This window comes from Acanthochromis polyacanthus, chromosome 4 (assembly GCF_021347895.1).
Source record: "Acanthochromis polyacanthus isolate Apoly-LR-REF ecotype Palm Island chromosome 4, KAUST_Apoly_ChrSc, whole genome shotgun sequence".
Lineage (NCBI taxonomy): Eukaryota > Metazoa > Chordata > Actinopteri > Pomacentridae > Acanthochromis > Acanthochromis polyacanthus.
Window position 1 is genome coordinate 23,058,098 of NC_067116.1, and position 24,477 is coordinate 23,082,574.

Genomic DNA, 24,477 nt, shown 5'->3' on the forward strand with positions numbered 1-24,477 from the left:
ACAATAAACCTATTACTAGACAGAAAATCACTGATTCTGCTTGTTTTCTTCTTCTTGTGTGTATTAGAAAACCTATAATTCAACCAATCTGGTAGTGGAGGGTTTGGTAGTCTTATTCATTTTACTTCTCAGTTTTAAAACTGTATTTTTTAGTCATTTAATGGCAGCGGAACAGGCCACAGACTGCACTGACATGTTGTGATGTTACGAAACTGATCCGGTCGTTTTGAAGATGAATTGAAACAAGAATTTATTTTATTTGAGGAGTTGTTGGTACCTTTGAAGAATTCCCCACCTCTCACTAATAATCAACATGAACAGGGTAATGTCATTTTTTCTTTTTTTAATTGGCTCGTCATGCATTTTAAATCTAACACAGAGATCCAAAGATGTATGAGCAGAGTGGATGAGGCTTTTTCAATCTCCTGAGTGTGTCATCTTGCTAATAGACAATCTTTGTCCCACCTCAGCAAACAAAAATTCCAGTTAAACTTCAAAATAAAGCTTCTGCCACATCCATCATCTTTCAAATCCATCGTCTTGGATTGGTTCTGATTCTGATGTTTGTTCCTGTTTTGATTTAACTAGACTTTTTTCTTCTCATTAAGGGTGACTGGAGTTTGTGTGTGTGTGTTGCCATAACAGCAGGTTTAATAGGGCTCAGTCTTCTGATTGTTGGGAATGTTTCTCACTCTCAGAAAGGGAGCTTGGCCGGATAGGTATATGAGAGAGAGGCTTTTGGTTTTTATAAAGTTATAAAGAGATGTTTGGACGATATCGGAGATGATTCTCAACAATATTTTTACATGAATTTTAGAATGAGGAAAGAGAAGAAGACATGGATGGTAACATTAGAAAAACCTGAACCAGACTCTGGTCCACTGATTGTGAGCAAAGTGAAGAAATCAACAAGAACTATGAAGTCAAAGGAGAAGATCAAAGAGACAAACAGCAGGTCCACCTCAAACAAAGGTCCGACTACATGTGAGACATCAGGGAAGATATTGAGGCTTTGTGTCGACTTAATGTCTGTTTTGGCCTCAGCTAAGGAGCCTGTGGAGGAGGAAGAGACAGAAGAAGGCAACAGCTGCCAAAGTGAAAAGGAAGCAGAAAACAGCAGCAAGAAAGAGCCATCTGTCTGCAAATCAGAGGAACAGAAACACGATTCTGGAGATTCTTATTTAGGATTAGCTTCGAGAGGAACAACAGAAACCAAACCATCAGTGAGTCCTCGGTTTGTGCTGCCGCCAATGACTCAACTAAAAGCAGCTCCTGGGTGCTGTGAATGTCAGAAGATTAAGAGGAGTCACACACCACTTCCTCCCATCGTTTCATGCCCGCAAGAAACACACATCTCTGGAACCGTTACAACAAACGACTGTAGAAGTGATGGAGCAGGTAGAGAAGTGTCAGACAGCAGGCCCTGGATAGACAATCCTCTGTTCTCTAAAAGTGTGAGTCACCTAAAAACCAGACGGCTTGTAATGTTTAGTGTCATGTTTCTTATCAGAAATGCCTTTTAGCTGCTTCTTAAATCCTGACAGACAGTGAGGTTCCTCAGCTTTAAGAGATGAAACGGAAACTCCACTGAGTTTACTCATCAAGGTCAGTTTGTGGAGAACCTTTGCAGAGTGTTGGTTGTTTTAGTGGATATCTCAGCTTAAATTTGAAGACTGGAAAAAAGAAAAACTGGAATAGAAACTACAATGTGGAGTTTAAAAGACAGTGACAGTTGTGTTTTGGATTGTGTAGGATCCAGTGTTTTTGGGCACATGATATTTCAAGCTTTCCTGTTCCCTTTTTTTTTTTTTAAACTGTCTCTCAATTTGGAAGTCCAATAATTAGTCCCTGGGATTCCCTGAAGAAATCATATCAGTCTTTATCAACAACCACTTCTGGCATGATTCATAAAGTTTGCATGGAGAAGTAGTTTTTAAAAGCTGGACATCGTAGCAGCTTCTTGAACAATGATTCATGTCCACACATAGATTCTGTGATGAATTGCAGTGGGGATCTTCTGTTTCGTCCTTTAATTTGGTTAGATTATTGAAACAGATCCTAAGAAACATCAAGGATTTTTATTGCATTTATTACCATTAAATGTGTACAAATGTTAAAGATGACATTAGTAACTAAATGGCTCATAACAAACTCTTAAAGCCGGGTTTAAAATGAAACCTATGGACAGTAAATAATACCGAACAACAGAAACGATGGTATATTCAAGCCACCAACAGCAGCTACATATTCTGAGACATTTCAAAAACACAAACAAGCAAACTAGAACAACACAGAGTGAATTTAAAAAAAAAAATCATTTGAGTTCTGCTGTAAAACTGAGCATGAGGTGTTTGTTTTGTTTTTTTTACCTCTTCTGTGTGCAGAGGTCTGCTGAGTTCCGTCTTCCTGACATCTCCCTGTCTAGCCTGGACGCTCTGCTGCAGACAGTCACTCAGAAACTGGGGAGGAAGAGGAGAGGCACTGATGAAGCTCTGTGGAGACCAGTCCAGTCTGACAGCCTCCTATTGGCTGTTAGAGAACAACATTTCAGAGAGACGAGCGTCAGACAGCAGGATGGAAACGTAGCTAAACTGTATGTTTGGTGGATTTTTGGTACAATTCTGCTGAATGCTGTTCTTTATTGTACGTTCTAGGTGGAATATAGAGGTGTTCTGCTAAGATCACAGAGTTATTTGGGTCAATATATAAGTGAGGGACTTCGGATACATCTTGCAAACATTTTTATGAAAAGTAAAAAATTCCATCATTAGTTATTATGGAAACAATCACTTCATAAAAATGACTGGATATTACTGAAATGTCAACTAAGTAATCGTCCGAATTTAATAGCAACCACCTTTTAATTAGCTAAATCATAATAAAATGAGCTTATTCAAAAATTGTTTTGATTGTGTTCTTTTTATTAAGTTGAGATAATCATGACAGATACTTCTTTATTGGCAATATATCAAATTATTTATGGAAAATAACAAATTGTATCTGAGTCTGAGAAATCACTTACAACTAAGTTACCCATTACAAAAACACCTCTGAAGGAAGTGTGTTAATTCCAGATCGCATGACCTGCTCCACATGATGTCATTTCCTCCTGAAGAAAAGCCCGGCAAGACTCCAAGGCTTCCTTGGTTATTTAATATAAAATATTGAGTGAGTCAAGTGTGGATTTATCGCAGGTCAACATGTTTACTACAATATCTTTATTAACTTTAAATTTCAACTGTATATATAATATTTTAGAAGAATCTTTATCGAAAAATGTCATGTGGTGTTTGGTTATATGTTGATTTTAGGCCTGAAAACAGCAGAAATGTCAACTATGTTACAATAAGTCCCACAATTATGCATTGACCCATTCATGTTTAATGGAACATCCCAAATGTTAGCTCTTGGTGATGTACCTCTACTGAGGACCCGACATTTTATTATTGTATTTTATAGATGAATGACATTGCATGACATGAAAATCACATGAAAATTACGTTGCCTCTTGTCTTCCAAATTTCGCTCAGTACAAGTAGAAATTAACCTCTTTCATGGCATTTGAAGCCATCGTTAGAATGTCAGCTATTCTACAGAGGTGTAAATACTCTGTATTTAACCCTCCTGTTGTCCTCATTTATGGGCACTAACAAATATTGTTTCCTTGTCTGACAAAAATCCAAAAATTCAGCCAAAAAATTCCCCAAATTTCTGAAAATTTTCAAAACCTTCAGGAAGAAAATTCCAATAATTCCGTAAAAGTTTCCCTTAAAATTTTTATTTAAAAAACCAAATTTGTCAAGATTTGTCACAATTCTTGTAAATATTTTCAAAAAATGAGTTAAAATCTTTTAAAAAAATCCTAAAAATATCTAAAGTGATTACATGTATATCAGTAAAATTTTAACATTCTCTTAAGAACATTCACATAAAAATCAACTAAAATCCACCAAATTTCGCTGCATTTTGGTTGATTTTTTGTGAATGTTCTTAAGAAACATTTTTAACATTTCTTTTTATCCACCAAAAAATTTTCAAAGATTTCCCAAAAATGTTGAAAATGTGGACATCAGAAATTTCACTGTGAAATTTTTTTCTTCACATTTTCAATTTTTAAAATGGGTCAATTTTGACCCGCAGGATGACACAAGGGTTAATAGCCTCGACAATAAGATGGGAAAAACTGGACTTGGTCTGATGGAAATGTGTGGATGTTATTATTTACTATGATTATCTAAGACTTCATTTAAAAGCAGCAATATGTCCTCTCTCATAAACCAAACAACCTTATACTTAAAAAAAACCCAACAAATCAGCTATATGTTGTGTTATTGGGGAAATGGTTCAATCTAATGATATTTATTGCTCCAAATTTTGGAGTTTTGTTAATGTATTGATAGCTAACAGTGTCAAATAAATGATTCAGTGCTAGGATTAAATATGATTTGTCTTTTTATTCAGAGGAGCTGTTCCAGAAGCATCAGCTGGTGGCTGCAGAGTGAACAGACAGAGGCTCCCTCCACTTTTTCCTGCAGTCAAACCTCCACTGATCCTCACCATGACCAAGAGAAACTTCCTGACTTCCAACACGCTGCAATGACTTGACAAAAAAACAACAACAAACTGAATTCATAAAACGTTTTAAAAATGGTACTGGAAATCAAACATTTTTATTTTCTTTCAGGATAAAACATTCACAACAGACACTGTTTTCTATATGAGCATATTTTCAGGACATAAAACACATCTGATGATGCATAGATAAATAAACGTTCAAGTAGAACTGTACATTCACTGGTACAGACTTTCATTCCAAAATGAGACATCCAGCTTCGTTAGATCCAGCAAAAAGTTTCGGGTGAGCGTTATTTCAGCACATTTTAGTACATTTAACCAGATGAAGGGGGCAGAAAATGTGGGAAAGAGGCGAGTAACCAGAGCTGCTGAGAGCCTTTCAGCCCTCATGACACCTGCTGCAGTCAGTCATCACATCGCCCCACATCTTTAAAACTGTTTGCATTTTGGAATGAAACCCTTCTGATATAATTTATATTTCTTCATGCCTACAGCTACGATAGTAACAATCCTGTAAATATAGAACAGTGCATTACAGTGCAGTAACAACCTGCTTTAGACATTCAGCAATCCGTCGTGTCTTTTGTTTTACAGAAACAAACAAATAAATAGTTTATTACAAAAACAACCGTTGACCAAAAGCAATGTTGTTGTGTCGCTGATTGTTCAATGTTGCTTCTATGACATAGTTTGGAGTGTTTGGCATATTGTATTTGAATTTATGCTACAGCTACAATACCATAGAGTCACGGCTGTGTGTCTGCAGCTTTTTCAGCGAGTTCAGATTTTCACAATTCAGTGAGGTTTCCAGAAGGTTTAGGTCCAGAGCAGGAAGCCTGCACGTCTGACTGCTAAACAAACGGCCACACTGAAAGGTGAAAACTAAACATGAGTTCAATACGAAACAACAAACGACCAGACAAACTCGTTTCCCCTCAGACATGACAGCCTCCAGTGGCCAGCGACACTGTTAACCAGCAACATGCCGGAATTCAAAAACAAACAAAAAAAAACATTTTTTTTACAGACAAAAGACAAAATAATTTGGGGATTTACAAAACAATACCACTTGTAAAGCTCATCATGAAGTATTTAAGGAGTATTTGACAATGAACTTGTAATTCTCTCCCCGTTAGAGATACTGTGTATTGTTCTGAAACAACCCGTCCAACACTTTCTGATCTATAAAATCATCTTGATTAACACATTTGCAGCATTTTTGTTTGTAAAGTGCTTTTTGCAAAACAAAGATGAGATTGTAAGAGGTCTAATGATTTGAGTCCTGAGGAACACTGAGTCCTGCATAATATGCTTTAAAGAAAAATAAACCGTTGCCTCTGACAGATGGGGCTGATAGAGGTGAGAGAAGACACAGATTCATCAGCCCATGTAAAGGTAGAAAGCTACAGATGCGTGAACAGGTGAATAAAACGCCAAAGCCACAATCATGAAGGACTTTTGGTTCTTTCTCCAGAGGTTAAATTGACCATTTAAGACTCATTTTCTCTAACAGTAACACTTGAGTCCATTTTTTCCACTGTTGACTTCTTTCTGACTCTTAAGAGCTCCCGTTGCTGCGTTCAAATGAACATACAGGAAACGTTAACAAGCTCTAGTCAGTCTTTGGTCCACTTGTGTTGCATCGGTCCACTTCACATTTCACTGTCCTGTGAGGTGCTGCCGACTATAAAGAGAACAGAGGGATCTTTGTTTGAGCTCTTTGCTTTGTGTTTAGACCCTCGAGGTTTACTGGATACTTCCTGAAGGCTGCCGTTGCTGCTGCTGTCTGATTCGCTGTTGCCTCTGCGACGCATCCGAGGCGTCTCCGGGGCCTTTTCCTCTGGCCGAGACAACCTCTCCATTGCCATGCTGCTGCTTTTTTCTTTATTAGATTTGACCTTGCCAGCTTTTGCCTTTTTCGGTTTGGCTGCTTTTGGATTGGTGTCAGGTGATTTCCGAGGCAGCTGCGGAGACTTGCTCGGCTGCGGAGGTGTGACCGGCGGTTGCGGTGTGACGGTGGGAGGGTCGATTCGGCCGGGAAGGTTCGGCTGTGCTGTCCCGTTGCCGACGACCACATCTGTCAGACGGTCGTCGTCAGTCTGCTCCTTGGCAAAGCTGACAAACACCTACAAAAATGAAGTAGCTTTTGTGTCACAGCGTTTTTGTGTTTACAAGTTTAACCAAACGTTCACTAAAGTTTGACAATTTTAAACAGACTAATTAGGAAACTGTTTGGTTTCTGGCCTCATGGCAAACTGTGCCCTATAGTTGGTATTTTTAAATAGAAAAACGGCCTGTGTTGTTTAGAGAAACAGTTTAGTCGACCTTTTATCCATTACAGATAATGTTTGTATAATTTATTTGCATTTATTCTGCAACTTCTATTAAATTTGGTTTATCATTCTGTCCTTAAGCTAAAAACTGAGGACAGATGAAGAACACGTTGTTTTCCATAAAAGAAAAAGGATGATTGGATGGTGGTTGATGACAGCGTAAAGAGAACAGTATTTATATATAAAGCACACTTCTTGGTCGTCATGTACGTCTTTTTAATTATAGATCAACTTCACTTTGTACTGTGGTGCAGAAATATTAGGTCCTCAAGCATCACATTAATACAAACACTGTGAAACTGACTTTTAATTATTGTGCTGCACATAAGTGGAACAATCTGCAGAAGCTACTGAAATCAGAGAAGCTATTAGCTTTAAATCCCCTGAAATCCTTTCAGCTGATGTCCTTGGTCTGTTTGTTGTATAATTTGGTGATGTATACATTAACTTTTGTGTGCCGTTTTGTTGTATATACTGTCCTCATGGTGTCCTTGTGAAAGAGAATTTGCTCCAAATGTTTAAGTAAAGGTTAAATAAATGACAGCCGAGCAAACTAGACTCAAAGATTAATCAGGAGTTAAGTCTTGCTCTATTTCTGTACAGAACGTGGAAACCCTGCATTATAATCTCTGAAACTACAAATCAAATCTATATTTTACATCTTTGTAACTTTTCCATTTAACATGCAAATGGATTAGATTTAAAATGAATTCAGATAGACTAACCAGGTGGAGTTGGATTGCTGATACTTTTCCTCTTTTTTTGACTGAACCCTATTTTTATTTTGCTATTACTGTAAAAGACCTTAGAGTCCTTCAACTAAATAACTCCTCTGTGTATAGAAGAATCAAATTGGTCAGTTTGTTTGAGAAAGAGCTGAGCAGAGAGATACAGATGAGATTAAATGTCACAGAAACATGCTTTAGGAAACTAAATCTTATGGCACTACTTGGTGCATCAGTGAACAGATCAGCTGGTTCTTTTGAGCCCTACCTGTGAATTGCTCTTAGCTGTTAATTTAACATACATAGAGGAAAGTCTAACGTGAAATATCATTACTGGACCTCATCATGACCATAACACCCTTCATCATCATCGCCCTCACCTGGTCCAGCGTCGTCTGTGAGACCGAGAAGTCGACGACGCCCAGCTCCTCGTAGTTGTTGGCCAGCACATCGAAGACACGAGCCAGGCAGCAGGTGTGTGAGGGCAGCTGGTACTGCAGCACGTTCTGGTGCCGCTCCTTCAGCTGGAGGCTGGGAAAAGACTTCATCATGTAGGCGTTGACGGGACACGAGTCCGGATCGACTTTGGTGTCGGCCAAACGCAGGATGATGGTGTATCCGTCGCCAAACCTGAACGATAGACAGAAAAAATACATGCAGTTTACCTCTCTGATCTCAGCGGTCTTCCCTGTCACATTTTTACTCACTGTGGGCTCGTTTTCACAACAGAATTAAGTCCTGCACCGCTATAGAAACAGCACAACCACGACTAGAAGTAGAGAGAACTCAAACGTGTCTTTTGTGCAGCCTGACAAAGCTATAATACCTACAGACAGAAGAAACTACTACTCTCTGTAGTAACCAGAGACATGCACTAAATACTTTACATTTTCAACACTGACCCATGTATTTAAATATGTCTTTATAGTTAAGTGTAGACAGCATGTGGTTACCTGTTTTTCAGGTGTTGTACAGACCCCAGACACTGAAACCTGCCGTTGACCATGATGGCCATCCGTGTGCAGAGAGCTTCACACTCCTCCATACTGATCGAACACATACAGAATAAAACCATTAACATCCCTTTAACGAAACCTTCAGCTGTAAATATTTGTGTCGTCGTGCTTTTTAGTGCTCCGCTGATGGAACAAGAAGCGCATCTTCCCCTGTCTTGGTCATTATGGGCTTCTTTTGGATTACATTCCCCTCATCTTATGTATGTCCGTGTTAATTTCGTATCCATCTCCTCCTCTCCTCCTACCTGTGTGAGGTGAGTACAACTGCTCTGCCCTCTTTGGTAACACTGAGGATGCAGTTCCACAAAAACCTTTTGGCTTTTGGGTCCATACCAGTGGTGGGTTCATCCTATCAGGAGACACCGATGTGAAAGCAAAGAGGAACACGTCAGTAAGATGATTGACTTTATGGTCATTTCTTAAAGGATCATCCTTGGTGGTAAGAATCAAGCTCAGCGTTGCTTCTCAGCTGCTGAACGAATTTAATCCTCACCAGGAAAATAACAGGTGGAGCCCCGATGAGGGAGATTGCTGTAGAGAGTTTCCTCTTGTTGCCTCCACTGTAGCCTCCAGCCTCCTGCTCTGCGTACTGAACCAGCCCCAACTTCTTCACCCCCCACTGCGCCACCTGCAGAACAGCAGAGAAACTATTCACTGTGGCACTGTATTGGTGGAACATTTGAAATTCCCCTATGAAGAGCAGAACATTAAACACTGAGTTTTAGAATGAGCCGTTTCATTACGTTTTGACGCAGTACATGGTTGAAGCTAAATAAAGGCAGCATCTCATCACTATATCAGGGTTTCTGCAGAAGTCAGCCAGTCAAATTTAATGCCATTTTTATGCTATACTGTAAAAATTTTAATGCTGTGACCGTGAACTCCACAAATTAGTTTTTTTTGTAAAAGATGATATTTATATGAAAAAATTGCCTTCATTTCACCATTTCTGAATCCAGAACCCCCCCTCCGGATCACCTACGGGCTGCAGTCACTCTCTGAATTCCATGTTTTCTTGCCATTTTTGCTGGAATGTGCATTTCCCCATTTTCCAGTTCTCCTCCAATTTCCAAACATGCAATTTTTGGCAACTGTACCTGACCGGCCACAGCAATTATGCTTTGGCATGTTTATGCGGATGCACATATCTGACGAATCACAGTCTATAATTATATATTATCATCAAATATTTTTCTTGAAAATGGCACAAAATTTCTAATGCCACTGAGAATCAAATTTAATGATCTTTAATGCCATTTAAGGCCTTAATTTTTGCAAAATCCATTTAATGACTATTAATGCTTGTTATGCCCGGCAGAAACCCTGCATATCCTTGTTCATTAGTTTCAGTTTTAGGGTCTTCTTTAACATTAAGTTACCTTGGTGACAGACTCCTCTGGCACCCCCCGCAGGCGGGCGTACAGCTCCAGATGTTCGCGGCCGGTCAGCAGGTCACTGATGGCGTCAAACTGCGGACAGTAACCCATCAGCTGGTGGACTCGCTCCATCTCTGTCAGCACACTGAGAAGCACACAAACAGTTAAAGACAGAGGTTTAGATGATAAATCCTTTGTAGAGGTTGAAGTGACTGCATCTGTGGAGAAGTTCTGTACCTGTATTGGTTGAGGAATGCCTCTCCGTGTGTGATAGGTGTGTCTCCAGTCAGCATGCGAAATGTAGAGGTCTTCCCTGCTCCGTTCACCCCGAGCAGGCCAAAACACTGGAGGGCAGACACACAACAGCAGCAGTTTACAAATATATCTACAAGCACAGCAGAAGAGACGTTGTAAAGTTACTTCTTCAAAAATTAACAGATACTTTCTATCTGCAGAAGCTACTGTAGTGGTAGCTGAGACAGTATTATGAATATCAGTGGTAGTAGTAAGTAGTAAGGGTATTTGTAGAACCTACAGCATGAGTTGTAGAAACATTAATAGCATTAACATCAATGTAGGAGCCTTGTGTGAAGCAATAGTAGCAATAATACTAGTAGTTTTATCACAACATAATTTCTGTAAATAAATTACCTGAATGATGATAACTAGCAATGATCTCAGATAACAACTGATAGACAGATAAGAAACACAGAGCTGATTTGATTAGAGATACAAACGTGTGAATTTCTTCACGGTACTGTGGCATAATCAGTGTTTGGTGTGTAAATCTCTCACCTCACTGCGGGGAATCCCGAGACAAAGTCGATCTACCGCTGGCTTTCTGCCTGCTTTATAGACCTGACAACAAAAAGTCCTCTATTATTTGATCAAATTCAGATAATAAAAACAAATCTTGTATATATGCATCTGTGCTGATTCCATTAAATTCAGCTACATTAATGGCTGTATAATTTATACCAGAGTGCACATGTTCCCATGTATTGAAGCGTTTTGTTTTTGGTGACCGGAGGGCTGACTGTAGCTCTTGTTGTGTGAACGTTAAGATCACCAAAGAAGTAGTTGTTGCTTAACTTCATACGTGTGTTTTTATGTTGTGCTTCTCAGACACATGACGCATTGGTTCTAAGTTCCAGTAGGGAAATCAGGCATGATGTCACACTACATAGCTAACAAAAACACACAAGCACAGTTCTTACAAATAGGACCTATGTAAGTATTTGAATGTTTTGTGCGGTTTATTTTTTTAACCAGAGTTGCAGATGTCTAACTGCATTAGCCTTAGAAAGGTGAATTACATCAAAAAACAATTTCAGTTTTACATTTGTATACTGCCGGTACCTTGCTCAGGTCTATCATGGTGAGGATGTCTGATTGGGCTTTACCACTTTTGACCCTCTCTCTCTCCTTGGCAATATCTTCATCTTCTGGACCAAGAGGAGCCATCTCAGGCTCCACCCACCACGGCCTGACCACAAAGACCACATCCATCAGTCTTATTAAGATTTACTACTGTGGAACTGTGCAACTATGAAATCTATCCCACGTTTCTACACAGACATGTTTATTTATGTTACTCATTAATGTCGAAAAACATGAAGGGAGGAAGGTAGTTTTACCTGAAACGAATGAAGAACTTGTACTGCAGGAGGATGGTGAAGATGAAGAAGATGACACCTTCAGCTGCCATCGCAAACAAGTTCTTCCCAACAAAGTCCCACTCAAGAGGGTCCAGAGTCTGTTTAGTACCTGCAGGAAGACACAAAGCCATGATTTACACACATATACAGCATAATTACATATATATGTATTTAGCTCTGTGTGTTTAATGCAGTCTAACACGGAGTTTAGGTGTTTAAAAATGCAGGCCATGACCCTCTACACAAACTTTCCTTGTCAAGAAAAGAAGTGAGCAGCAAGCATTAAAAGCAGACAAGTTTTGGTTTCAATTTTGAAATACTGCACAGATTTCTGGACAGCAGACATGTCTTTAGAGGCCAATATGGACATACCCAGTCTCTGGAAGGCATCAGCCATGGCCTGGTTTTTGGCCATGTCAATAAGTCCTCGTCCCAGGCAGAAATGAGGGAAAATTAGGAACACCTTCTTTAGGATCCTGTTCACCTCATTCAGATGCTGGAAAGACAAAATCATCCACAAATCACAGACTAGGTGAAGCATCGTTAATTCAAGTCATTTTTAGTTGCATTGCACAGAATAATTCATTGATGACTGCTCCTTATATCATGACGCCTGGTTTACCTCACTTCTGTAACATTTCCCTCATAAATCTGCAAAGCCTGGAAATCCCAAACGTCCCATCTTACATGTATTTGGGTCTTATTTAAATTCATTTATTTTTATGATGCAGACACGAAGTAATTCCATTCTCCATCCTGTGCAGATCAAAATGCAGTTTGTACCTCATCTACAAACAGTTCCAGGACGAATGTGGCGATGCTGCCGTTAATTCCAATGAAGAGGTTGATGGAGGTCAGGACAACATAAGCTGTGCTCGGGACGGTGAACACAAAAGATGCTGGGTACATTAGAGGAGTTATGGACCACCTGGAAAGGATAATTAGTCGTAAAGTTAAGACAGATGTATTGCTTTTGTTACAGACCATCATCCAAATGGTGAAGTGGGACAACAGACAGTTCACAAAGAAACAGACCACTGAGCTGATTTACAGATTAAAAATGTTTGTAGTTATGCAGGAAGCAAAAAGATGAATGATTGAAAGAGAAGGTCAAGCACATGGTGTTTCCAGACTCTGATGGTAATCCCAGTTAAAAGTAATTTGCTGGTAAGTAGAACTAATTAACTGTGTCGAATGAGAGCGAAATTAGATTAAAGTATTGAGACAATCAGAGCAAAAGAAAAGAGCAGATCCTGGAACTAACATGAAGTTTGATTCTTTATTCTGGTCAGTTGTGTTTTGAATCTTGTTGCTTGAAATGTGTGACAGCAGGACAGAAATCAGAGAAGTCTGCTTAAACATACCCATAGAGCAGGAGGAGCAGGACAAGAGCAGGCAGGTTGGTTTCAGAGACGTACGACTGCTGCTGGAAACTGATGAAAATCAGCACCACCATGGTGGCTGGGACAGTGTAGTTCAACTGAGGAAATACCAACAACCAATTCAGTACAGAGAGCCCAATATTTTTTCTGAGCCAAATCTGGCAGCATCACTGACAAAGTAAGGAAAATATATCGTCTCTTTTCTGTTGAATACTGACCATGTCCCAGACAAAGTTGGCCATCCAGTAGAGGATCGGTTTGACTCCGCTGACAAACTGCAGGTGTTTGGCTTTGCTGACTCGCTCCTCAATCAGAAAAAGCACAAAACTGGCCGGCACAAAAGACATGGCAAAGATCACACAGATGGAAACCAGAACATCCACTGACGTTGTCATCCTGAAAGGGGGAGCAGGTAAATGCACAAGTTAGCACAATCAGAACATTGTTGTAAATCTGTTATGTTACAACTCAAAAATGTGTAAATCAACAATTACTGAAAAATATTTGGTCCATTTACTGCTGACTCTTTTCAGTGCATCCTAATATGCAGTAATAATGTATGCATTATTTGTCTTCCAGAAAAACACTATTTTCTTGTCAAGTTGGTGTAAAGATGAACTTTACACCACAGTCTTTTAAAGTCTAAATCCTTCAGATTTTAATCCATCACACTTCAGTGTCAGGTACCTGACTAAACTGAATTTACCTCTTGGGACAAAAAATGATAACATCAAAAGCAAAAGAATACAAATCCATCAGAATCCTTCTAAAATTCCCACAGTTATGCACTCACATGGCCATTTCAGTGAGCTGCTCCTTGGTCAGGTTGAGTGGATGATTATAGGCAGTGATTCCGTATTTCCTCCTCTCTGGACCAGGTGGCAGACTCGCTCTCAGCAGGCCGTTGTTCATCACGTTCACAAATGACACCATGGCATGCCAACCTTTGTTGTTGTACCACACCTGAGTCAGTGAAAAAAGAAATTACATTTAAGCTGATGGATACATCTGGAAGAAAATGTTTTTTATTTAGACAAAAGGCAGATAAGTACAGTTAACTTATAAAGAGTCTAATAAACAGACAACAAAAATGATTGACATCTGCATCTAAAATGTGGCAGCATTTAAGGTATGATCTGTAAAGGTTGTGGAAAACAAGCAGAAAAACTCAAAAATGTTCACCTTGACATTGTTTTGACTGTTCAGTCCTCCTACAAAACCTGGCAGTCTGTTTAGCAGATGATCCAGTGAGCTGTTCTGTGAGGGATTAAAGAACATTAGGGCATAAAAACATTAAGTAGGGAACATATAAAGGGCATTAACATGGTATTTAAACAACCTTGAAACCTCCCAGTACCTGTGGGACTCTGTAACGAGTCCTGATTCCCATAACTGACTCTTGGAGATGTTGGACCTGAGATACAGTCTGAGTGGCGCTGCCTCCGAGGGAGAAGCCTCCGTATCTGCAACACAGAAATGACCTTTATAAAACAGTATAACAGAAATTCACCAGAATAAACTTAAAAAAAAATACAAGGGACTCAAGAAACTTTTATTACAGCTGTGAGTAATGCAGACATTTTGAAACTTAACAGCTTACCTGAATTCATTTACCCACTTCTTGGTTTTTAAGCTGTTAGTGACACAGAGGCAGAAATGTTTCAGATTACAAAGAATGAAGGCTTCAAATGATGATGGAAAAATGTCAGCTAGTGAAAGTTTCCAGAATCACCCGAAAGGCAGATACAGAAAAAATCCATTTAGAATTATTCATCATTATTTATGCAAATAAATGACAATTAAATGTAAACTATTATCCTCCTGTCCAAAAAAAGTAACACAATAAAAACTTGAATAACAACTTATGGTACTGAGTTAGTAAGGTACCTTTTCTTGAGGATTTGAGAATAAGTCTTCACCAAGTAATCAGAAATGTTATAAGTTGTCATGTTTTGGAGAATGTCTCCAGTCAGCCTCTTAATCTGAAAAATAACAGTTTAAAATTGTTAAGCTGAGAGCAGTAAGGCCCGATACTCTACAGACACATACTATGGAGAATTTCACCATCGACGACTATAAAAAGCAAACAGTTCACTAAAATGTTACAACACTTCTGATAACTTTAACTTTGCCTGTAGACTAATTTCAAGCCAACTGAAAGTGCACCGGTGATATTTTCTGTCCAAAATGCAGTCCCAGATGCAGCATGAACGATGAATTCTGCTCATACAGTAAACTGACCCTGATCAGACTCCACACTGACCTGTGGAGGTGGCAGCCCGCCTGCACCCTCTGGGCATTCGGGGAGCATTCGGCGGACGCTCTCTGTGCTGCACTGACACTCAGGTGAGGGTCTGTCTCTGCTCCAGTTGCCTTTGCTGAACATCTGCCAGGTGGAGAAGGAGACCTGTGGCCTCATGAACGAACCACTGCGCTCACTTCCACACTGTGGACTCCTGCAGGGATAATAAGTTTAATCACTGAACGCCCGTCTGAATGTCTGATACTACACTGAAGTGCATTAACAAATAATGTTTTTTAGACAAGGTGTACAGGTTCACACGTGTTTTTTAATAGCAGATGATGCAATTTCTCATGAATAACAGTGGAAGTTGTTAAATTACACTTTTTAATGAACCCAGGGAAACATGCCTACATATTTCTATCCAAATTTGTATTATTTTAGTAAGGAAAGCAGAATGAATGTTGTTGTTTCTGGTCGTCTATCATGTGTCCCTCTCTCTTTACTATGACCTTCTCTAATGCCACTGAAACAAAGTGTTGCATTTACAGAACTCGTCTTACGTGCTGTTTTCCTCTGGCTCTTTCTCCATGCACTTGGTACCAAAACCTGGCTGGTCCAGCAGCGCTTCCAGCAAGTTCTCAATTGCTGGGTTCCCCGGGGCATCGTTGCTGTGTCATCAGAAATGAGGGAATTTGTTAGAATTTAGTGCAAAAAAATTTGAGCCGTTTCATAGCTTTAGACTTTCACTCTGTGTCTGGTTATCTCTTTGTAAGCGAGCAGACCAAATGAATGCGGATCAGCTTTTCCTGTGCAGACTGATGTTAAGGAGGAAAGCTGTAAGCAGTCCTACCTGATGAAGGTGTATTGCTCTCCGTACATCCAGGGCTGCAGCTGCAGGGCGGGGTACTTTCCAAACGGAGGAACAATGAGGCTGAAGAGCAGAGCGATCAGCACGAACAGAGCGGGCAGAACAATCTGAAACACAAACCAGATCAACTTTGACATGACGCGTCTTTCTCTAATGACTAACAGCTAATTACACAAAAAAAAATATGAGCAATCCACAGGCAAAACATTTAATAATAGTTAACAATCCCTCTAATATTGATTAGTTGTCTAATTATGGAAAAAATAACCCTCTGCCGACTGGTGGCTTTGAACGTAGCTGTCTAACCTGAGCCAAGAATCCCCTGCGGCTCCTCCGAGCGTAGAGCCAGCGTTTGATGAAAAGCGCTCTGAGCTGCTGCCACGTCAGCCACCAGCCGGTCAGAGGGATGCCACCTCGACCGTCTCCACTCAGCAGGTCTGTCTCCTGAGGTTCTGCCGTCAGGACAAACAGGGTGACAACTGACATACGTGGCTGATAAATACAGACATTAACAAAGATACTGACAGATTTGACACGATGGAGACAAAAAACAAGAGTAGAAAACTTGACAAAGCACCTGACATTGTTGTCTCTATTACAATTTGTCATTTTACTTGTTTAAAATTAATTTCCCTTTTCCTAGAGAACAGTTGTGGTGTCTGCTTCCTCAAACCAGCACAAAATGCTCCAGTGCTAACACTAAACACCAATAATCAGTTATTTTTTTAACAATTATTTATTATAATTTAGCATAAAAAGCACAGGAAAATACATTTTCCATAGATTGTGAATTAAATTAAGGGATTAAAAACGTTTGCTGTCTAATGACAACTGTCAGCACGTGGTAAACCGAGGGTACCTTGTTTATGAAGTCTTTTCCTTCCTGGCAGCATTATGGAAACAAACAGTCACAGTGGGACACAAAACAGAAGACCGACTGTTCATGATAAAGGGTGTGTACACAAATCAGTGTGTGTGTGAGTGTGTGCTCACCTGTCTCTGGTTCCTCTGCTGGTTCCCCCTGAGCTGTCTGCACTGACGGCTGCTGCCTGTTGGGGGATTCAGCCTGCTGTCCTGGGTCACTGTCCACGCCAGTTTCCTCTGCCACCCGCAAAAAGATCTAAAAAAAAAAACAGGATCGTCATTATAAAAGATGTGATTTTACTTTTTGACAGGGTGGGAAAAGAAATCCCTTGAATGGGTGAAGAATTCTATTTGTGGAAACAAGGATAAATGTACAAGATCATATTTAACAGAGACATGATACTCCTCTCCGTAGCAGGCTCAAGACGGAGTGGAGGATTTCTAATGAACACATTCAACCATGTAAAGTTAGAAAGCTACAGGCAGCAGGTGGCAGTGAAAGAGCATCCAGTATCTTCACACAGCATTTGACTGGCAAATTCAGAGTAAACTTATCAGGCTCCACAAGCCCACTATCAGCGCTAATCTGATGGCAACGTTAAGCCCATAATGAACTCGGCTCCTCCACAAATATCCAGCCTTCCAGATAAGACCTGGCTGAGCTGCAACAAACCACAGTGGTGGCATGACTAATGTCTCGCGATTGAAAAATCCTGACTCTGTCATGCACATACAAAAATACAAAAAGAAGAAAGGTTTGCAGGTTCTGATGGCTTACATGTGCTCCTTGGTGGGGTAGGTAAAAAGAAAGAAAAACAAGACGCAGGAAGTCTTGCTTACGTTGTTTATCTCAAAGAGAAATAACATTAATGTTTGTTTTCTTTGAACACATATGCAAACAAACAGACTAATGCACAAAATAATTAGTCTGAAACACATAGCAGCCGGTGGGCTAGTCAACACATGAGGCTGTCAAACATAGAGGGCACTAAAACAAAAGTAGGAACCCTGCATTTGACAAAAAACTGCACATTTGTAATAAGGCATAAAAATAAGTATTGTACAAAACGTGGAAATGAATCAAATCCTGAAAAGACTCAGCAAATACTGAATAAACAATAACGCTTCGTATTACTACAATGACTACTACTGATAAAAATTAATTAAACAAAAGTTTGAAAAAAAGGAAAAAACAAAAATAACTACAGAATGAACAAGATGAAGTTTAAAAAAATATGTCGATGCACCAAACTGTATAATCCTACATCTCCTATTATGAATGAACACATCACTTCCTGTATCTACAACTGTAAAACCACTCTGCACTACAAAATGGCAAGTTGTAATATATGAGCAATTCAACCGTACATGTTTGCACTGGAAACAGATTCTGTAGAAGAATAACGATAAAGAAAGCTCCATCCTTCAACAGGACTGGTTATTTACTTGTGCTTTTTTTACATTTAAAGTCTAAATACATGTGCTTGAGATTGTCATCAGTCCATTACAGTTTCAAGCTGGAATTGCTCAGCCATGGTGTAGACTTCTTATTTCACTCATCTTGTGTCTTCTGGTTTAATTATTTTTTCTGTTATCAGTCTACTTCTATCCGAGCTAAAACACACTAGCTACATCATGCTAAATGAAAATTCTCTGTTGTACTCCTACAGGGAGTTAATGTTGCTCTTTCATAGAGGCCAGTGACACATCTCACTTGGAATTTAATAAATAAAAAGTCTGATTTGTTTCCAGTAAAAATTTTAAAGTGCTCATTTTCACCTTTGTAGAAGTGCGTTCGCTTTAGCTATCTATTTACATGCATAATGAAGGCAGATTATTTCTTAAACCTGCTTATGCCAGTCATACGGAAACACCGACTGTCTCTTTATTTTCCGGTAGCTGCGTATTTCTTCCTGTCTTGTTAGCTGTACAGCGGGTGAATGTAACTGGATCTCACCTCCTCCAGTGTGCTGTCTGACAGGCCGTAGCTTTTGATGCCCAGCTCAGTGTGTTTCTGATCCAGGTCAGACAGGAAGAGGGCCAGGCTGCTGTCCTTGGCGGCTGTCTGCGGCAGGTTGATCACCGCCTCAGACCGAGATTCTTCCACCAGCCTTGCACCAGGGACGTGATGCTGCACCAGGGCAAGCAAAGCTGCCAGGTCTGTCATGGAGATGATGAAGAGTCTGACATTAAACTGGCTCTTGCAGAAAGTGTGGATGCACCAAATCACAATTTATTAACAATTAAAGCTGCTGTCCGGAGTGTGAATCGCAGCGTCTCCCAAAACGCTGTTGGTCCCTCCCTCCGTCTGATTTCGCCCCTTTATTTGTGCACGCGCGCAGTACCTGACAGGAGTGCCCGGAGTGCTGCAGCATCTCGCCTGTTTTGCTGTTTTCCCCTCTTCTACATTTAGTACATTTAGTAAATAATAAAGGAATTACGTTAGAATGCTGCATTGAGTCTAACTTGTCCTAATACCAAAATAACATGAATCTGCTAGGACGAACGAGTAAAGTTTCAATATGTGATTACACTCGTGTATCCCTCTCGATGACGTTGTTTATCAAACTTAGTGCATTTACACGTGTATATGTGTTACATTGTTTATTTATTTCTATCTAGAGTTCAGAATTGCATGACTCCTCTGACGAAGAGTATGTCCCAGACGCCCCAACATCTTCCTCCAGAGGTCGGGCATCTAAACGAAGCCGTCAGGCGGGCTATGGAGGCCGTGGTCGGGGAGCGACGCGAGCACCCCGAGCCAAAAAACGTCCTGCAGTCTCTTGGCCTGACAAGCCGTGGGATTGGTAACTTTTCTGGAAGCTGCTGATCCCTGATGCTCTTTCCTCCACAAGCAAAACAAATGTGCGCGCAGTTGCGTAGTGCGTAGCTCGCCCACCTCTGCATGGGCTTGCTGGCTGTGCGCGTAACCGTTGATTGACAGCATGACAAAGCTGAAGCTCGAACTTGATTGGTCGGCAGCGACCGGCGCTTTTTGGAATAACATGGGGGTCTATGAGAGGAAGGCGGACCTCATGAATAAATTTTCATATCGCGTCATACTAACATTATATTATAGTATCGAACTAGACTAACACATTTAAGCTTTGTTAAAAAATGATACATAAATTGAAAACAAATGGAAACTCCGGACAGCAGCTTTAACCACCTCAGCTCAATGACAGGGTAATACAGCAATTTAACACTCACATGAGCTACTCTCCTCACTTCCCAGTCCGGTATCTTCACTCAGAGATGACTCGCTGTCCTGAAACACAAAGCAGCAGTCGCAATATATACTCAGAATTATTAATATTTTTTTCTTCGTTTCATTCCTGAACTCATGTTAGTATCCCAAAGACCAAGTCAACTTTTCACAAAATAAAAGTAAACTATTTGAAGCGATGCAACCGATTGCTGGGTGCTCATTTCTGTACTGAAATTGTGTGAAAACAAACGCAAACCTTGACAAGAGGAGGCAGCTTGTTCGTGCTGATGCTGGTACTGGTGCAGATACTGGAGCTACTGGGAGTGCTGGTGTCCATTCCTTCTCTCTTCACCACAGTGAGGTAGTAACCAGATCCCAGTCGGGATTTCAGGAAGAGTGGGGAGCCGCAGCAGCACAGTTTGCCCTGGGAGATGATGGCGATCCGGTCACCCAGCAGCTCCGCCTCATCCATGTAGTGGGTGGACAGGATGATGGTGCGGTCTGACGGAGAAAGGCAACATAAACACACACATATTGGCGGTTTATTTAACCTGTCTTTGCTTTGTGAGTCTCATGTTGGGCAGGTGGAAGTAAAGTTCTATAAATAAGAATCAAAAAAGAAAAGTTTACCCAGGTTTCATAGTTATTGTAGCCTAGCCACGCTAGACCCATGCTCTGAAGACGCAAGGGTCTAGGCACGCTCGACAGGGAGGGAGGCGGGCTAAAAGGTTGTCTTTCAAATCACTCTGCAGCAATTGGGTAGGTATACAACCAATCAGCGCAATGAATAGGCTCCTAGAGCGCCGGAAATCAGAGGATGCGGTAGTTCGGTGAAGCCTTATTTATACAGTCAATGGGTGAAGCTCAAGTATATTACAGACATGTTAACAAAGATTATTCAGAGTCGGTGCTAATGGAGCTCAACGACTGTTGTCGTTTTTGTTGTCGACCCTGGCAGAGAATTAAATTGTTGCCGTGGGTTGTCTAGCGCGGCTAGGCTAGTTGTTTCCGGTTGTTTCTGTCAGAATCGTCGCGCCTCTGTCGTCACTTAGTTACGCCCGCCTTCTGACTCTACACTTCATGGTGATTCATCCGGCCAGTTTTAGGAGAATCCAACCTCGAGCCTTATGGAGGGTAACTCGACCCACCCTGGCAGAGAATTAAATTCATTGCCGTGGGTTGTCTAGCGCGGCTAGGCTATAGTTATTGTGCTTTGCTAACATTTGCACAGACAAATAAAGTGATAAGGCTGACACTCCAAAACAGCATTGTTGGTTTGGCAGTTCCATTTACAGAGAGTAGCTTTTTGGCTTGTGGCCCTTTAAAATATGAATCCCTCTCGTCCCCCTGACTCAAAAAAACACTTTGAGATCCACAGTTTCACAACACCTTTACGGTATTTCAGGAGCAGGTCCCAGATTCCTCGGCGGGAGTACGGGTCAACACCAGCAGTAGGTTCATCCAGGACAACCACCTTGGAGCCTCCAACAAACGCTATTGCCACTGACAGCTTCCTCTGCATGCCGCCTGACAGACACATAGAGGGATGATTTTAAGTGTTTAAAAGAGAACACATTCATCACAACAGAGGGGACTCCTTCACATAAATACAGTTTCACACACTGGAGGTGAATGAGTGATTTTACCAGAGAGGTTTTTGGTCTGGTCGTGTCGTTTATGCAGGAGGCCAACGTCATCCAGCAAAGTGTCCAGCTCAGCCTTCACCTGTTCTTCAGACAAACCCTTCATACGGCCATAAAACCACACATGCTCCTCCACTGTTAGTCTGACAGGGAGAGGGGAGCACAGACACACAGAGAAAATATGAAAATCTGTTTAAATCAATCCATTCCACGTCCCAAAGCATTCAAGCCCCTTCATTTTATGTACATTTTTAAGTGTTGCAAATTTAATTTAAAATGTCTGATATTGTTTTTGCAAATTTCTTTCTAAAATTTTACATTTACAAAAGTAATAAAACCCTTAAGGGCAATAAGAGTGGAAGTGTTGTCTTGGATGCATGCTTTGGCTCGTTGACGTGCTAAACGGTGAACTATCCTCTCAGTCTCAGGTCTTTGTTTTCTTCATGGAGCTCTCTGTAGCTGCAGTCTCCCTCCAAAGTATGATGCCGTTTCAACCTGCTTAACTGTAGGAACGGCATTAGCAGGTTCCACCCTAACAGTTCAGTCTTTGACTGATCAGATTAGAGAATCGTTTAACTTGTGCTTTAAAGATCGTTTAGATACAGTTTGGAAAAATTCCAAGAGTGCTGCTATGTGTCTTTTATTCGGACAGGCTGCTCTATCATAACAGCCTGCTTAATGAAGTACTGCTTAGAAGGTTGCCTTTCAGGAGGTTCATCTCCGTAGAAGACTTTTATATCTCACAGTCTTTCAAATTTCTTCTGTTATTGAGGACACTATGCTCCTGGGAACACTCGGAGTTTTAAAAATTGTTTTATAAATGATCAGTGGCTCACCACAGTGTTATGGTAAAGGTCCACCAAAGTTTCATAGATTTCAGAGCTGAGTTCTTTGTCCTGACATGCAGTGTGACTTATGTGATCCTGTGTATATATATATATATATATATATATATATATATATATATATACACAGGTGTTACACTCTTAAAATATTTGTAGACTGATGGAAAACTGAGAAAAAAAATCTTAAGGACAATCAGTTGTGCATGAAGTGAAAGGTGTTGAATAGTTTCTGAAGTGGCTGTAAATTTGGGCAACTGGTGTTTAGCATAAAATGTAGTTGTTCATTTGTTTAATAATGTGACTTATGTGCTAATTTCATTAAATGATCAGTAACAAACAGTGACAAGAAAGTTTAAGGTACAGACAAAGCCATTAAACAAAACATGACAAGTTGTTAGCAGGAATTTCAACAGTCTTACATGTCAAACAGGACATTGTGCTGTGGACACACTCCCAGTGTCTTTCGGATGATGTCCATGTCGTGGCGGATGTCCATCCCTTTGATGTACACAGTCCCAGAGGTGGGCGGGAACAGGCCGGTCAGGACAGATCTGGCAAACATTCACAGAAATAGTTTTTCTGACACATTTTCCGCATAACAGTGGATAATTATCTCATCCCTATCACAGAGTGAATGCAACTGAATGTGTTCTGTCATCTGTTTACTGTGATTATCAAATGACCTTATAATAAAAAAAGTTAACATGATGATTGTGTGCATGATTTCACATACAGGAACAGATATTTAACATTGGGCAAGTCTCACACAGTCAGTCAGATTATTTTAGCTTCTAATTTTATGTGTAAATATAAAACTGCCCTGATATAAATAATGACCGAGCTCATCGGTGCTGGTAATTTTCCTCTTTCTGCCCACAGCTCTTACATGGTCGTGGTTTTGCCGGCTCCATTGTGTCCGAGGAAAGAGGTGATCTGCCCCTCGTAAAACTTCAGGTTCAGATGGTTGACAGCTAGTTTCCCTCCCTTCTTGTAGATTTTCACCAGGTTTCTGATGCTGACACCCAGGATCAGATTACTGGGTTCTGCTTCAATGTGATCTAATTACAGACAAAAAGAGACAATATAAAATCTATGAGCATGCTGGGGGATATCCGTGGCTAAATGTTTAAAACTGATTGTGCTATAAGATAATCAGGAAATAATAAAGTTTGCAGCAATGCTCACAAATGAAATTTAGAAAAAAAACTTCACATGACAGGCATTCAGGACCAAGACAATCCGTCTGTCTGCAGAACAACGTGAAGTCTGGACGGATGCTAAATTTGCACTGCAGTCTCCTTGTTTCCTCAAACCATGTAATAAATGGGCTTATAATTTCAGCTCATTAACTTGATTTGCACTAAATGGTCGTAAGATGACAAAACTGCCGGTATGGTCTTCAGACAGGTATTAAGAGCAGGACTGATGACGGTGGACAGCCTTCCACCCGCCAACAAAATCTGTCCAATAAACAAACTACTTATCAATCATGTGGCTTCTGTTCACAAACTACAGTTTCTTCTTCTCTAAAAATTGTAAGAGCAAAGAGTGTAATTTAGAGCAGAAACAGCTGTTGATGTGCAGCAGCATCTTATACCTTCACCCTGTTCTGTAGGTGCAGGTGGGATCGGCATGCCTGCTTCAAGAGGAATTCCACCCCAGTAGTTGATCTGAAAGATGAAGTACCAAGGCCTGGGGATCCCATATTCACCTGGTGTACAAAAACGCAGGCAAACGTT

General features: G+C 40.4%; 2 protein-coding genes across 3 annotated transcripts in view; one reads left to right on the forward strand and one right to left on the reverse strand.

Moving 5' to 3' along the window:
• The first annotated feature begins 649 nt into the window (after positions 1-649).
• LOC110950126 (uncharacterized) lies at positions 650-4,623 on the forward strand. Its single transcript, XM_022192539.2, has 3 exons — positions 650-1,454; positions 2,385-2,593; positions 4,462-4,623. The coding sequence occupies exons 1-3, from the start codon at positions 807-809 to the stop codon at positions 4,598-4,600; spliced, it is 996 nt and encodes a 331-aa protein (XP_022048231.2). The 5' UTR covers positions 650-806; the 3' UTR covers positions 4,601-4,623.
• A 31-nt stretch (positions 4,624-4,654) lies between these two features.
• abca7 (ATP-binding cassette, sub-family A (ABC1), member 7) overlaps positions 4,655-24,477 on the reverse strand; it is a 33,471-nt gene continuing 13,648 nt past the window's right edge. The window contains exons 18-50 of one of the 2 annotated variants that reach the window (XM_051946888.1): positions 24,336-24,449; positions 23,625-23,796; positions 23,158-23,289; positions 21,897-22,036; positions 21,640-21,777; positions 20,507-20,751; positions 20,253-20,310; positions 19,000-19,202; positions 17,172-17,298; positions 17,038-17,061; positions 16,485-16,630; positions 16,161-16,285; positions 15,871-15,978; positions 15,329-15,521; positions 14,953-15,047; positions 14,666-14,698; positions 14,423-14,528; positions 14,248-14,322; positions 13,859-14,028; positions 13,284-13,461; positions 13,048-13,163; positions 12,467-12,611; positions 12,056-12,179; positions 11,663-11,792; positions 11,385-11,511; positions 10,821-10,883; positions 10,263-10,369; positions 10,029-10,170; positions 9,143-9,277; positions 8,895-8,998; positions 8,587-8,679; positions 8,014-8,263; positions 4,655-6,701 (exon numbers count right to left, since the gene is read on the reverse strand). In XM_051946888.1, coding sequence (XP_051802848.1) covers positions 6,228-6,701; positions 8,014-8,263; positions 8,587-8,679; positions 8,895-8,998; positions 9,143-9,277; positions 10,029-10,170; positions 10,263-10,369; positions 10,821-10,883; positions 11,385-11,511; positions 11,663-11,792; positions 12,056-12,179; positions 12,467-12,611; positions 13,048-13,163; positions 13,284-13,461; positions 13,859-14,028; positions 14,248-14,322; positions 14,423-14,528; positions 14,666-14,698; positions 14,953-15,047; positions 15,329-15,521; positions 15,871-15,978; positions 16,161-16,285; positions 16,485-16,630; positions 17,038-17,061; positions 17,172-17,298; positions 19,000-19,202; positions 20,253-20,310; positions 20,507-20,751; positions 21,640-21,777; positions 21,897-22,036; positions 23,158-23,289; positions 23,625-23,796; positions 24,336-24,449 — 4,592 coding nt within the window. In that variant the 3' untranslated portion in view covers positions 4,655-6,227. The remainder of the gene's footprint in view (positions 6,702-8,013; positions 8,264-8,586; positions 8,680-8,894; positions 8,999-9,142; positions 9,278-10,028; positions 10,171-10,262; positions 10,370-10,820; positions 10,884-11,384; positions 11,512-11,662; positions 11,793-12,055; positions 12,180-12,466; positions 12,612-13,047; positions 13,164-13,283; positions 13,462-13,858; positions 14,029-14,247; positions 14,323-14,422; positions 14,529-14,665; positions 14,699-14,952; positions 15,048-15,328; positions 15,522-15,870; positions 15,979-16,160; positions 16,286-16,484; positions 16,631-17,037; positions 17,062-17,171; positions 17,299-18,999; positions 19,203-20,252; positions 20,311-20,506; positions 20,752-21,639; positions 21,778-21,896; positions 22,037-23,157; positions 23,290-23,624; positions 23,797-24,335; positions 24,450-24,477) is intronic. The other variant, XM_051946889.1, reaches the window with a different exon arrangement.

Coding starts and splice junctions, on each gene's coding strand:
- LOC110950126 (XM_022192539.2), top strand. CDS start 807: ATGAATTTTAGAATGAGGAAAGAGAAGAAGACATGGATGGTAACATTA. Junction 1,455..2,384: donor ATCCTCTGTTCTCTAAAAGT/GTGAGTCACCTA, acceptor TTCTGTGTGCAG/AGGTCTGCTGAGTTCCGTCT. Junction 2,594..4,461: donor GATGGAAACGTAGCTAAACT/GTATGTTTGGTG, acceptor CTTTTTATTCAG/AGGAGCTGTTCCAGAAGCAT.